Raw genomic sequence first — 14142 nt, forward strand, 5'->3', positions numbered from 1 at the left:
CATGCAGTAATCTCTCCTCTTTTCCATCCAAGTAACCTCTTTGAAATTCCTTTGTTCTCTGTCTCGCATTTACATTCCCTTTGTATGTGTGTGTTCAGGTCAAGTGCCACCAGGTTCCGGTGGATCCAGAACTACTATGGGGAGCAGGATGAATGGGCTCTGGATGACATCTACATAGGACAGCAGTGTCCTCACATGTGTCACGGACACGGCTGGTGTGACCACGGACACTGCAGGTCAGTAATCACACACACACACACATATACACACACGTACACACATGTACACATACACCCACACTCAACAAACCGTCTCTTCTTTTTAGGTGTGACGAGGGCTTCTCTGGAACAGACTGCCAGCCCTCCTCCCCTCTGTCCTCCAGCGTCCTGTCGGACTTCGAGTCCCAGGATGCACTGCTGGCCGCATGGCAGGAAGTGATAGGCGGAGAGGTGGTGACCCCTGACATGGGCTGTGGGGTGGTGTCATCCGGGTCCTCTCTGTACTTCAGCAAGGTATAACATATAACATTATACAGACACATTGGTGTCATTAGTGTGCGTGTGTGATGCTTGCGTGTACTTACGTACGTACGCGTGTGTGTGTACGCCAGGCTGGACTGAGGCAGCTCGTGAGCTGGGACCTGGACACAGAGTGGGCGGAGTTTGTGCAGTTCTACCTGCGCGTGGGCGGGGACTGGGCGGAGTGTAACCATGCCGACAGCAGGGAGGAGGGCGTGCTGCTCCAGTACAGCAACGACGGCGGCATCAGCTGGGGCCTCATCGCCGAGATGTATTTCACTGACTTTACCAAGCCCCGGTGAGGCCACGCCCACACTTCCTCCTCACACCACCACACCTTCACAGGGACCAGACCAGCCCAGGCTGAACCATGAGGGGGGGAGGGGGGGTAACTAGTGTTACCTGCCATCCACCCTGGAGACCCCCCTCACAGTCTCACACACTTCTTGCCTCGTTTGTCCTTCTGAATACACTTCTGAGTTCTAACCCCCTCACTTCCCCCCCCCCCCCCCTCAGGTTTGTCCACTACGAGCTCCCGCTGCCCTCCAAGACCCCGTCAACACGCTTCCGCTGGTGGCAGCCCCTCCACTCGGGCGAGGGCTACGACCAGTGGGCCATCGACGACGTCATCATCCTGTCCGAGCGGGAGAAGCACATCATCCCCATGGCTAACCCCACCCTCCCCCAGGTCAGAGCTAACCCCACCCTCCCCCAGGTCAGAGCTAACCCCACCCTCCCCCAGGTCAGAGCTAACCCCACCCTCCCCCAGGTCAGAGCTAACCCCGCCCACCCCCAGGTCAGAGCTAACCCCACCCTCCCCCAGGTCAGAGCTAACCCCACCCTCCCCCAGGTCAGAGCTAACCCCGCCCACCCCCAGGTCAGAGCTAACCCCGCCCACCCCCAGGTCAGAGCTAACCCCACCCTCCCCCAGGTCAGAGTCTGACTGAACGATCCCACAGCTAAGGGCAAGCCCAGGGCAAAGCCATCCCATAATGATAGATGCATAACTGCTAACTCTGGTCTGGTTTGGAGGCAGACTAGTCACCTGTAATTTTTGTAGACAGCAGATGTCAATGTGTTTGATTTAACACCAGGAGTGTTCCCAATGATAAGAGGGAATTTATGTGAACACTCAAGGTGTCAAATGAATCCTCCCGGTGCTAAATCTACAGCACTGTCCTCCTCCTGTTCCACCAGTAACCAGACGTTCTCCCCTCTCTCCCACGTGCAGAACTTCTATGAGAAGCCGGCATTCGACTACCCCCTGAACCAGATGAGCGTGTGGCTCATGCTGGGGAACGAGGGCATGGACCGCGAGAGCAACAGCAGCTTCTGTGCCCCCACGCCTTCCGCCATGGTGTTCGGCCGCTCCGACGGGGACCGGGTGGCGGTGACCAGAGACTTGGCGCTGCGCACCGGCTACACCCTGCAGTTCAAGGTAGCGCCACCGCGACACCACGGAGAGGACACACTCCAACCGCTGCTCTAAGCACACGCTTTAGAGATGGAGGAACCGACCACTCATGTCAACTTATCCAATACCTTATGTTTATTGATGTTGCCTGTACTGTAAAGCTGTTTTAAGGTCATTTGGAATGTAGGCATTACTGTTACCTTGCGGTGCTGGATACTAACATCCTCAAACTCCTACTTAACTCCTTAATCCATTGACTTTATTTTCCCTGCTCTCACTGATTCTCCCTCGTCCCCTCTCATGGCCCCGCCCCCCCGTCCAGCTCAACATCGGCTGCGAGGCCCAGTTCAGCGGGGCGGCCCCGGTCATGCTGCAGTTCTCCCATGACGCCGGGCGCTCCTGGGCCCTGGTGCGCGAGGGCTGCTACCCCGGGTCCCCCGGCCGGGGGGGCTGCGAGGGCAGCGGGCGGGAACTCAGGGGTCCCACCGTCTACCACACCGGAGACTACGAGCAGTGGACCAGGGTCACCGTGGTGATACCGCGCAGCGTAGCCGCCAGGTAAGCTGGTGGGCCGCTCAGACTTCAAACACTTTTCATTTGGATAGATTCACATAAAAGCCTGATATGTGAAAGTAGGTTGAGCTCAAAGGAGTTTGTATTTATATATCTATATCATTGTAATTAATCATCCAATTAGCAGTTGCAACTGTGAATGGGTTTTTCCACGTATGGCACACGTTTTTAAATGCTTATCGGAGTCATATAAGGTTTGACTCCTTGAATAACCTTTGACCTCCGTGTCTTGCCCTCCCCCAGTAAGACGCGGTTCCGCTGGTACCAAGAGAGCAGCGTGTACCGCGACGCCCCGCCCTTCGCCCTGGACGGGGTGTACATCTCAGAGCCCTGCCCCAACCACTGTGGAGGACACGGAGACTGCATCTCTGGAGTCTGCTTCTGTGACATGGGCTACACAGGTACACACACACATAGGTTCACACACAAATACACACCCACACACACTTATACACACAAGGTGAGGGGAGCACAAGGAGGAAGACAACAGCTAAATGAAAGAGAAGGAGAGATGAGTGAGCGTTACATTGCATTGAGAATGTTCAAACAACTTGTCTGTTATCTGTTTGTGCGTGTTCACGCACGTGTGTGTGCTCACGCGTGTGTGTTCCGCAGTGGAACAGGACAGTTGCGTGCCGGCGACGGCCACTCCCACAGAGCTGGCGGAGGGCTTTGATGGCAAGCTGAGCCCTCTGTGGCAGAGTCTGAGCGGGGTGGGGGTCAGCGGGGTCGGGGGCTGCGGCACCATCAGCGAGGGCAAGGCCCTCTACTTCAGCAGCCCAGGGAGGAGGGAGGCCCGCACTGTCCCCCTCGACACCACCAACACCAGGTCAGTGTTCCACCCCCGCGCCCCCCCCCCTCCCCCCCCCCCCCCCCCCCCACCGTGAGACGTCTGAAGTGTGGAGCCGTGAGTGAAAACGTTCCCGTTTCTCTACCCATTTCCCGTCTCCAGGCTGGTCCAGTTCTACATCCGCATCGGCAGCAAGAGCCTGGGCCCCACCTGCGCCCGGCCTCGCTCCCGGAACGAAGGTGACCATGCCGTTCCTCTGCCTCTTCCGAGCTCTCTGCTGCCTCCCTGTGGAGGCTCACTGACACTGCAGCCGGAAATGTGGATTTGAACTCCAGCATGTCACACTTTCTCTGCTATCTGACTCTCTCTCTTTCTCCCTCTCTCTTTCTCCCTCTCTCTTTCTCCCTCTCTCTTTCTCCCTCTCTCTCCCTCTCTCTCCCTCTCTCTCCCTCTCTCTTTCTCCCTCTCTCTCTTTCTCCCTCTCTCTTTCTCCCTCTCTCTCCCTCTCTCTTTCTCCCTCTCTCTCTTTCTCCCTCTCTCTTTCTCTCTCTTTCTCCCTTTCTCTTTCTCTCTCTTTCTCTCCCTCCCTCCCTCCCTCTCATTCCTTCTCTCCCTCTCTTATAAAGAAAAAAAAATATTCTGTACACCTTTAACCAGCGTTTAAGGTGTTGTAGTCCAGCCAACACTGTAGAGATCCATGTTCTGTTTTACTCCAGTCTCATGTGCAGCTGAGTCAGTAGACCGGCCCCTCCAGCCCAGGGGCCACGCCGCACTGCTGTCTGCCCTCTCATCCTGTCCTCCTCTCCCCCACGTCTCCCAGGGGTGCTGGTCCAGTTCTCCACCAACAACGGCGTGCAGTGGCAGTTCCTGAGGGAGTTGGACTTTGGCTCCTTCCTGGAGCCTCAGGTGGTCACCATTGAGCTGCCGCCCCAAGCCAAGACGCCCTACACCGTGTTCCGCTGGTGGCAGCCACAGCAGGGTGAGGGGAGTGGAGACACACACACACACACTTACATATACACCCACACGCTCGCACATACACACATTCAATACCAACACTGGTACACACACACACACACATTCACATACACACAGACACTTTTATCACACTCACATACTAAGACACGCACATCTAGCAGAATCTAGGCTTCTTGGTTGGTTGTGTTATGATAACAGCAAGCTTAGATGAGGCCTGTAATGTTTCTCTGTCGTCCCCCCCGTCCCCCCAGATGAGGCCTGTAATGTTTCTCTGCTTCTCTGCCCCCCCCCCCCCCCCCCTCCTCCCCAGGTAAACACTCGGCCCAGTGGGCCCTGGACGACGTCCTGATCGGCATGAACGACAGCTCCAGGACGGGCTTCCATGACAAGTTTGACGGCAGCTCCCCTCTCAGACACAACTGGTACCGCGTGCAGGGGGGCGAGGTGACCGTGGACTGCCTGTCCTTGGACACGGCCCTGACCTTCAACTCTGAGGCCATCGACAGTACGACACACACACACACACGCGCATAGACATACACACGCACGCACACACACACACACACACACACTGCATCTCAACACATTTAGTAAGTAACCCAGGCTGAAAGTGAATCAGCCCTTTTTTTCTAACACCCACATCTCATGAATAATGAATTTCTCCATATGTGATTTAACATCCCAGTAGTTATTTATGAGCGTGTGTTGTAGTGGAGTGGATGTCCTTTGTGCAAATATCAAATGAAATTCTGGGTTTGTCCATTAAGGCAGCCCTCCAAGAGTCATTTGGCAACGAATCCATGAGCATTAATGTGTGGTGTAGCCACATGATGTGTGTGTTCCCCTATATAGTGAAATATACACACACATGAATCAATGGTAGCTATTATATCCCCCCGCTCGCTCTCCACACACACACACGCGTGGGGGCGTACACCCGCACACATTATTGATGGTGTCTTTCGAGCACTTCTGTGCTCCTATTGACTTTGCATGCTGTTGTTTTTTACCCGCTGTAATGTAATCACATGGTCAGGGAACGTATCGTTCAAAAGTCAGATGATACAGAACCTGCCTATAACACACATGTTGCAGCACAATGTAACACTGTGCTGTAACATGTACATGAAGCCTGCAACCAGACAATGTAACACTGTGCTGTAACATGTACATGAAGCCTGCAACCAGACAATGTAACACTGTGCTGTAACATGTACATGAAGCCTGCAACCAGACACCATTCTTCATCTTCACCATGTTATCTCTCCCCTCCTCCTCCCCCCCTCTCTCCCCTCCTCCTCCTCCTCCCCCCCCTCCCTCACCTCTCCCTCCCCTCCTCTCACCTCCCCCTCTCCCTCACCTTCCCCCCCCTCCCTCACCTCCCCCCTCTCCCTCACCTCTCCCTCCCCTCCTCCCCCTCCTCCTCTCTCCTCCCCCCTCTCCCTCCCCTCCTCCACCTCCTCCTCTCACCTCTCCCTCACCTCCCCCCCTCCCTCACCTCCCCCCCCCCTCACCTCCCCCCTCTCCCTCACCTCTCCCTCCCCTCCCCCTCCTCCTCTCACCTCCCCCTCTCCCTCACCTCCCCCCCCCTCATCCCCCCATAGAGAAGCCCCGCTACGCAGAGAGCTGGGACTTCGAGGTGTCCGGCTCCTCCTTCCTGCAGTTTGACCTGAGCATGGGGTGCAGCAAGGCCCTGCAGTCGGCCACGCTGGCCCACGGCGTGAGGCTAGAGTTTTCCAGCGACTGCGGGCGCCGCTGGACGCTGCTCACGCCCGAGTGTGTGCCCCCCGCCATCGGCTGTGCCGGCTACACTCAGAGCTCCATCTACATGTCCACCCAGTACAAGACCTGGAAGAGGATCACCGTCTACCTGCCCAGCGCTGCCAAGTATGTGGGGGTGTGGGGGGGGGGGGAGGGAGGGGCAGATGGCTGAGCGGTAAGGGAATTGGGCACAACTGGTACCCGCGTGCAGGGGGGCGAGGTGACCGTGGATGGCTGAGCGGTAAGGGAATTGGGCTATTAATTTAAAGGTTGCCGGATCGATTCCCCGGCCGTGCAAAAATGACGTTGTGTCCTTGGGCAAGGCACTTCACCCTACTTGCCTCGGGGGAATGTCCCTGTACTTATTGTAAGTCGCTCTGGATAAGAGCGTCTGCTAAATGACTAAATGTGTGTGTGTGTGTGCTGGCTCAGGTAAACCCAGTCTGAAACACCTTGTAGACACGCTTTGTATCTTTCCACCAGTTCTCCCAGAACCAGGTTCCGCTGGATCCAGACCCACTTCACCCCCGGAGCGGAGGGCTGGGCTCTGGACAACGTGTTGCTGGCACCTGGGTGTCCCTGGATGTGCTCTGGACACGGCCTCTGTGACAACGGGCGCTGTGTGTAAGTTACACACACACACACACAAACAAACCACTTCAACATTTCGACTGCCTGAAACGATCACCTTAACCCCCGCCCCCCCCCTCTCTCAGGTGTGACCGTGGTTACGGAGGGGCGCACTGCGTGCCGCTGGAGCCCCTGCCCTCCATCCTGAGAGACGACTTTAACGAGAACCTGCATGCGGAGCAGTGGCCTGAGGTGTACGGGGCGGAGCGGGGCACCCTGAGCGGAGAGCCCCTGAAGTCTGGCACCGCCCTCATCTTCAAAGGGGTGAGAACGCCCTCCTGCAGGGATCACATGACCCGGACCCTCGCTCTCTCTCGCCCCCTCTCGCTCGCCCTCTCTCGCTCTTGCTCTTGCTCTCGCTCGCTCTCTCCTTATTATATATAATGACACTTAACAAATTATTTCCCACTGTTTCATCTTGGTCTATCTACATTCTGTGTGTGTGTGGTTTGTAGGATGGTCTGCGTTTGCTGGTCTCTAGAGATCTGGACTGCACCAGCACTCTGTACATCCAGTTCTCCTTCAAATTCATCACCAAGGGTGGGTTTCACTCTCCCTCCATCTCTGCTGTCCCGGGTCTCCTAGATGGTGGATTAACAGTGTGTGTGTGTCTGTCTATCTGTGTGTGTGTCTGTGTGTGTGTCTGTTTGTGTGTCTGTGTGTGTGTGTATCTCTGTGTGTGTGTGTGTTCCCAGGTGTCCCAGAGCGCTCTCACTCAGTCCTCCTCCAGTACTCTGTGAACGGGGGGATCAGCTGGCTGCTGCTGGATGAGTTCTACTTCCCCACCTCCACCGACACCCTGTTCCTCCACCTAGCGCTGCCCGCCAGCGCCCAAACCAACGCCACCCGCTTCCGCCTCTGGCAGCCCTACAACAGCGGTGAGAACACACACACACGGACACATTTCCTCACATGTACACACACATGTGCACACGTGCACAGACACTAACATGCACGCACACCTACAAAATCAAACGTTTCTCTCATACGAGCACCCGAACTTTTAACGTCACGCACACAGACATGTAGATTCACGTGACGTGTGCACACTCACACACTCGTGAGACGACCTCTGGCACTGTGTGTGTGTGTGCAGGTAAGAAGGAGGAGGTCTGGGTGATCGATGACCTCATCATCGACGGCAGCTCCCTCCACAACCCTCCGGTGGTGTCGGACAGCTTCGAGGGAGGGCCCCAGGAGGGGAACTGGCTCTTCTACCCTGGAGGGAACACAGGCCTCTACTGTCCCTACCAGAAGAGTGGCCAGTGAGTGTCACTCACTGTAACCCTTAACCTTACTCCAAACTTAACCCTTAACCTCAAGAAACAAAAAAGTATTCATATCAAAATATAGGTGGACCATACTGAACACTTACCCTAATACTTACCTCAGAGATCTCCGATCTCTCAGAAATTAGTATCAGAAATGTTACTTCTTATTTCACCTCTTTTCCGTGGGATAATAATATCATTATAAATGAACATAGTGGACTTTGCCTGTGCAACTCTAACCCAGCAATGGGTTGAGACCTTCCACAAACCAACCTGTTAGCAACTGTGTGTGTGCGGTCAGTGAAACAAACAAACGTCAGCTGTGTCATTAGTTCCGTATCTACCATGGAATGAGTCATGACAGGGATACGTAGAGGATAGAATACGTTTGTTTGTGACGCCGGCGCATTCCTGCCCTGTTTCAGGGAGGAGGACGAGTCTGCCATGGTGTTTGTCTCCAGCGAGCCGGGGGAACACTCCATCACCACCAGGGACATCGACGTCAACGAGAACACCATCATCCAGTTTGAGGTACGGAGGAAGCTGGAAGGATCATCAGGGGCAGGTTTAGTCACAGTAGAACGTCGGAGGAACATCAGAGAGCAGGACACAAAGCTGTGGAGCAAGCTCGTTCAGGGGATGTTTATCGTGTTTCCATGACACCCAGATCAACGTGGGCTGCACGGCGGACAGCTCCTCCGCCAACCCGGTGAGGCTGGAGTTCTCGCGAGACTTCGGGGCCACCTGGCACCTCCTGGTCCCGCTGTGCTCGGGCGGGCCCCAGCCCTCCTCCCTCTGCTCCACAGAGCTCCACCCTGCCAGCGTGTACTACCCCGGCACCACCCAGGGCTGGAGGAGGGAGGTCGTCCACTTTGGAAAGCTGCGGCTCTGCGGGTGAGGAGCACGAGGCTATCTCCATCCTTCTTCTCCTCTTTCGTCTGTCTCGATCTCCCTCACTCCTTCGACCTCCCACCCTTTCTCTCTCTCCCTCTCCCTCTTTCTTCCTTTCTCTCACTTATCTCAACTCCCTATCTCTCACCTCTCTCTCACCTCTCTCACCTTTCTCTCACCTCTCGTTCCCTCCCTCTCTCTCACCTCTCGTTCCCTCCCTCCCTCTCCCTCACCTCTCCCTCCCTCTCTCCCTCCCTCCCTCTCCCTCTCTCACCTCTCTCTCCCTCCCTCTCTCTCACCTCTCGTTCCCTCCCTCTCCCTCTCTCTCACCTCTCTCTCACCTCACATTCCCTCCCTCTGTCTCACCTCTCTCTCCCTCTCTCACCTCTCTCACCTCTCTCCCTCCCTCTCTCTCACCTTCCTCTCCCTCTCTCACCTCTCCCTCCGTCCCTCCCTGTGTCTCACCTCTCTCTCACCTCTCTCTCCCACCCTCTCCCACTCTCACCTCTCTCTCACCTGTCTCTCACCTCTCTCTCCCTCCCTCTCTCACCTCTCTCTCACTTCTCGTTCCCTCTCTCTCACCTCTCTCTCTCTCACCTCTCTCTCACCTCTCGTTCCCTCTCTCTCACCTCCCTCTCACCCTCTCCCTCCCCCCTTCTCTCTCCCTCTCTCTCACCTCTCTCTCCCTCCCCCCCTTCTCTCTCCAGGTCCGTGAGATTCCGCTGGTACCAGGGTTTCTACTCCAGCGGCTCCTCCCCCCCTACCTGGGCCCTGGACAACGTTTACATCGGCCCCCAGTGCCAGGACATGTGTAACGGGCACGGGGCGTGTGTGGGGGGCACCCACTGTGTGTGTGACCCGGGCTACTCAGGGCCCGACTGCTCCCTGCCAGACATCCCCAACCCAGACTTCCTCAAGGAGGACTTCGAAGGTACCGCAACATTCAGATGCCCACACAAACCCAGATGGAGTATGTGACACCATGAGTATATTCCCAACTTAAAGACTGTTGTTTAATGTGATGTTCTGTGAAGGGAGAATGAAGGGACATGTCAATGACCGCCACAATTTGTGTGTGTGTTTGGTGGGTGTATTTTGCATGTATGTGTGTGTTTGGCGTGTGTGTGTGCATGTGTGTGTTTGGCGTGTGTGTGTGTGTGTGCATGTGTTTGTAGGAGGAGCAGTGGACGGGGAGCGCTTCAAGCTGCTGAGCGGAGGGAAGCCATCCAGGAAGTGTGGCATCATGTCCAGTGGAAACCACCTGTTTTTCAGCGAGGACGGCCTGCGCATGCTGGTCACCAGCGACATGGACCTGTCCAACGCCAGGTACCCAGACACACATACACACACACACACATGTAGACCACACATACATATGCATACACACACACGCACATGCTTCATTAACTCTCACTTGAAAAGTATGCCCTTTTCCATTGGAAATGTTAGTTTTCAACAAGTGTGTGTGTGTGTGTGTGTGCAGGTTTGTCCAGTTCTTCCTGCGTCTGGGCTGTGGGAAGGCGTCTCCAGACCCGCGCTCCCAGCCCGTGCTCCTCCAGTTCTCCGTGGACGGCGGGCTGACCTGGGGCCTGCTCCAGGACTTCCTGTTCAGCAACAGCAGCAACCAGGCCCGTCTGGTTGCCCTGGAGATCCCCCTGAGGGCGCGCACGACCTCCACGCGCCTGCGCTGGTGGCAGCCCTCAGAGAACGGTCACTTCTACAGCCCCTGGGTCATCGACCAGGTGAGGCCTGAGGTCCAGGGGGCGTGGCTGGGTCCAACCTCGGAACTCATACCGCCCACCCCACACCATTTTTTTAGGTGGTCTTCAGTTGGCCTCCATGTTGGATTATCTACTGGAGCACCTGGCCTGCCTACTGTAATGCACATTAACCCGATCGCCTCCCTCTCTGCCCCTCCCCCTCCCTCCCTCCTCCTCCCTCGCCCCTCTCATTCCCCTTCCTCCCTCTTCCCTCACCCCTGTCCTTCCCCTCCCTCCCTCCTCCTCCCTCACCCCTCTCTTCCTCTCTTCCTCCCTCCCTCCCTCCCTCACCCTCCTCCTCCCTCACCCCTCTCCTCCCTCCCTCCCTCCTCCTCCCTCACCCCTCTCCTTCCCCTTCCTTTCTCCCTCCCTCCTCCTCCCTCACCCCTCACCTCCCTCCCTCTCCTCCCTCCCCCCTCCCCTCCCCCTACTCCTCCCCCCAGGTGGTGGTGGGGGGCAGTGCCAGCGGCTGGGGGCCTCTGGAGGATGACTTCTCCTCCATGGACGGCCGCTCCTGGCTGCTCCACCCCGGCGGCACGCGCATGCCCGTGTGCGGCTCCGACGGCCCCGCCTTCGCCTTCATCGAGAAGTCCAACACGCGCTACGCCGTCACCACCGACATCAGCCTGGGCCAGGATGCTTTCATCCAGTTCGACTTCTCAGCGTCCTGCTCCGTCACCAACTCCTGCTACTGTAAGCAGAGCTAGCCCAGGGGGTGGGGGTTAGGGTGGGGATTAGGGTTCATGCGTGGGTTTAGTCATGGTGCAGGACGGGAAAACACTTCTATTGATCATTTATCATTATTGATTACTTTTACTGATCTACACTGGTGATTTCTAACTTTTCGTGTGTGTGTGTGCCCTTCCCCAGCCATAGAGCTGGAGTACTCTCTGGATCTGGGTCTGACTTGGCAGCCAGTGGTGAGAGACTGCTTGCCCACCAGTCCAGACTGCTCCTCCTACACCCTGCAGAAGCTGCTGGTGGCTGACACCTTCAACAAGTGGGGGAGGGTCACCCTGCCCATCCCCAGTTACGCCAGGTCAGCACTCCCTGCGACACACACACACACACTCAGGCACACATACAGTATTTATACACACACACAGACACACATACAGTATATATACACACACACAGACAGACATACAGTATATATACACACACACAGACACACATACAGTATATATACACACACTCAGGCACACATGCAGTATATATACACACACACAGACACACATACAGTATATATACACACACACAGACAGACATACAGTGTATATACACACACACAGACAGACATACAGTATATATACACACACAGACACACATACAGGATATATACACAAGCACACACAGTATATATACACACACACAGACACATCCACTTATAAATGCTTACATATGCACATACATGCATAGTGTACAGTACATACATACAGGTGTAGATTCACATGTATGACGGTGGTTCATGTCATAATCTTGTGTGCGTGTGTGTGTGTGTGTGTGTGTGTGTGTGTGCGTGTGTGTGTGTGTGTGTCAGGTCCCCGGCCACCAGGTTCCGCTGGTTCCAGCAGGCTCCGTTTGACAAGCAGCAGACCTGGGCTCTGGACAACCTCTACATCGGAGACGGCTGCCCCGACATGTGCTCTGGACACGGACGCTGCCAGCAGAGCACCTGCGTGTGAGTACACACACACAGGCACACACACAGGCACACACACACACACACATGCGCGCACGCACACTTAACACGATCATTTACAGCATTCATGAAATGCTTCCAGGAAATGTAGTGGCTATGTTAAGTTCCTCCACACTGTAACCTCCCCCCCCCCCCCCCCCGCCCCCCAGGTGTGACCCGGAGTGGGGCGGGGAGTACTGTGACGAGCCTGTGGTGCCCCTGCCCTCCCAGCTGAAGGACAGCTTCAGCAGGTCCCCCTCCCTCAGTCACTGGCACCTGGTGACCGGGGCCAAGCTGAGCACCGTGTGTGGAGCTGTGGCCTCTGGGGCGGCACTGCACTTCAGCGGGGTACGCCTCCCTCCATCCAGTCATCTGTCTGGTTATCCTGTTATCAGCCATCCCTCTCTCTGCTCATCTCTCCTTTCAGTCATCTCTCTGGTTATCCTGTTATCAGCCATCCCTCTCTGCTCATCTCCATCCAGTCATCTGTCTGGTTATCCTGTTATCAGCCATCCCTCTCTGCTCATCTCCATCCAGTCATCTGTCTGGTTATCCTGTTATCAGCCATCCCTCTCTGCTCATCTCCATCCAGTCATCTGTCTGGTTATCCTGTTATCAGCCATCCCTCTCTGCTCATCTCCATCCAGTCATCTGTCTGGTTATCCTGTTATCGGCTATCCCTCTCTGCTCATCTCCATCCAGTCATCTGTCTGGTTATCCTGTTATCAGCCATCCCTCTCTGCTTATCTCCATCCAGTCATCTGTCTGGTTATCCTGTTATCAGCCATCCCTCTCTGCTCATATCCATCCAGTCATCTGTCTGGTTATACTGTTATCAGCCATCCCTCTCTGCTCATCTCCATCCAGTCATCTGTCTGGTTATCCTGTTATCAGCCATCCCTCTCTCTGCTCATCTCTCCTTTCAGTCATCTCTCTGGTTATCCTGTTATCAGCCATCCCTCTCTCTGCTCATCTCTCCTTTCAGTCATCTCTCTGGTTATCCTGTTATCAGCCATCACTCTCTCCGCTCATCTCTCCATTCAGTCATCTGTCTGGTTATCCTGTTATCAGCCATCCCTCTCTCTGCTCATCTCTCCTTTCAGTCATCTCTCTGGTTATCCTGTTATCAGCCATCCTTCTCTCCGCTCATCTCTCCATCCAGTCATCTGTCTGGTTATCCTGTTATCAGCCATCCCTCTCTGCTCATCTCTCCTTTCAGTCATCTCTCTGGTTATCCTGTTATCAGCCATCCCTCTCTGCTCATCTCTCCTTTCAGTCATCTCTCTGGTTATCCATGTATCAGCCTTCCCTCTCTCCGCTCATCTCTCCATCCAGTCATCCATCTATCCATTCGCCTGTACTTTCATCTGTCTAATGATTTATGCTTTCAACTATCAGTCCACTCCTCCTTCCATCTGCCTGATTGCCATTGATCCATCCATCCACTGATCTCTCTGTTCATGTTTTCCCTCTCCCCCGCCTGTTGACCACGGTGTGTGTGTGTGTGTGTGTGCAGAGCTGCAGCCGGCAGCTGGTGACCGTGGATCTGAACCTGACCAACGCTGAGTTCATCCAGTTCTACTTCATGTACGGCTGCATGATCCCCCCTAGCAACCGTAACCAGGGCGTGCTACTGGAGTTCAGTCTGAACGGAGGGATCAACTGGATCCTGCTGACGGAGATCTTCTACGACCTCTACACCAAGCCAGGGTGGGGGTTCCTGTCAGCACACACACACACACACACACACACATACAAGGCCTTTCTTTTACAGTTCTTAAGCTATGCGATGCAACAAACTCTTCCTCGATTGCTATTCGTAAGGCGCTGTGGATGAAAGCATCCTGCTAAATGGATACAACTCTAAAGTGCATG

The 14142-nt window shown here is 55.3% G+C and overlaps 1 protein-coding gene across 1 annotated transcript in view; it reads left to right on the forward strand.

Moving 5' to 3' along the window:
• Window positions 1-14142, forward strand: part of reln (reelin) — a 60371-nt gene that overhangs the window by 35211 nt on the left and 11018 nt on the right. Inside the window, exons 22-48 of the mRNA XM_047015269.1 lie at window positions 99-236; window positions 326-512; window positions 611-816; window positions 1035-1206; window positions 1750-1956; window positions 2255-2490; window positions 2749-2906; window positions 3121-3334; window positions 3458-3534; window positions 4116-4274; window positions 4584-4778; window positions 5878-6160; window positions 6518-6658; window positions 6751-6928; window positions 7120-7204; window positions 7360-7542; window positions 7761-7929; window positions 8361-8466; window positions 8603-8829; window positions 9534-9757; window positions 10002-10152; window positions 10310-10568; window positions 11030-11279; window positions 11457-11625; window positions 12127-12267; window positions 12438-12615; window positions 13784-13977. Coding sequence (XP_046871225.1) covers window positions 99-236; window positions 326-512; window positions 611-816; window positions 1035-1206; window positions 1750-1956; window positions 2255-2490; window positions 2749-2906; window positions 3121-3334; window positions 3458-3534; window positions 4116-4274; window positions 4584-4778; window positions 5878-6160; window positions 6518-6658; window positions 6751-6928; window positions 7120-7204; window positions 7360-7542; window positions 7761-7929; window positions 8361-8466; window positions 8603-8829; window positions 9534-9757; window positions 10002-10152; window positions 10310-10568; window positions 11030-11279; window positions 11457-11625; window positions 12127-12267; window positions 12438-12615; window positions 13784-13977 — 4887 coding nt within the window. The remainder of the gene's footprint in view (window positions 1-98; window positions 237-325; window positions 513-610; window positions 817-1034; window positions 1207-1749; window positions 1957-2254; window positions 2491-2748; window positions 2907-3120; window positions 3335-3457; window positions 3535-4115; window positions 4275-4583; window positions 4779-5877; window positions 6161-6517; window positions 6659-6750; window positions 6929-7119; window positions 7205-7359; window positions 7543-7760; window positions 7930-8360; window positions 8467-8602; window positions 8830-9533; window positions 9758-10001; window positions 10153-10309; window positions 10569-11029; window positions 11280-11456; window positions 11626-12126; window positions 12268-12437; window positions 12616-13783; window positions 13978-14142) is intronic.

Source organism: Hypomesus transpacificus, unplaced genomic scaffold (genome assembly GCF_021917145.1).
Source record: "Hypomesus transpacificus isolate Combined female unplaced genomic scaffold, fHypTra1 scaffold_290, whole genome shotgun sequence".
NCBI lineage: Eukaryota > Metazoa > Chordata > Actinopteri > Osmeriformes > Osmeridae > Hypomesus > Hypomesus transpacificus.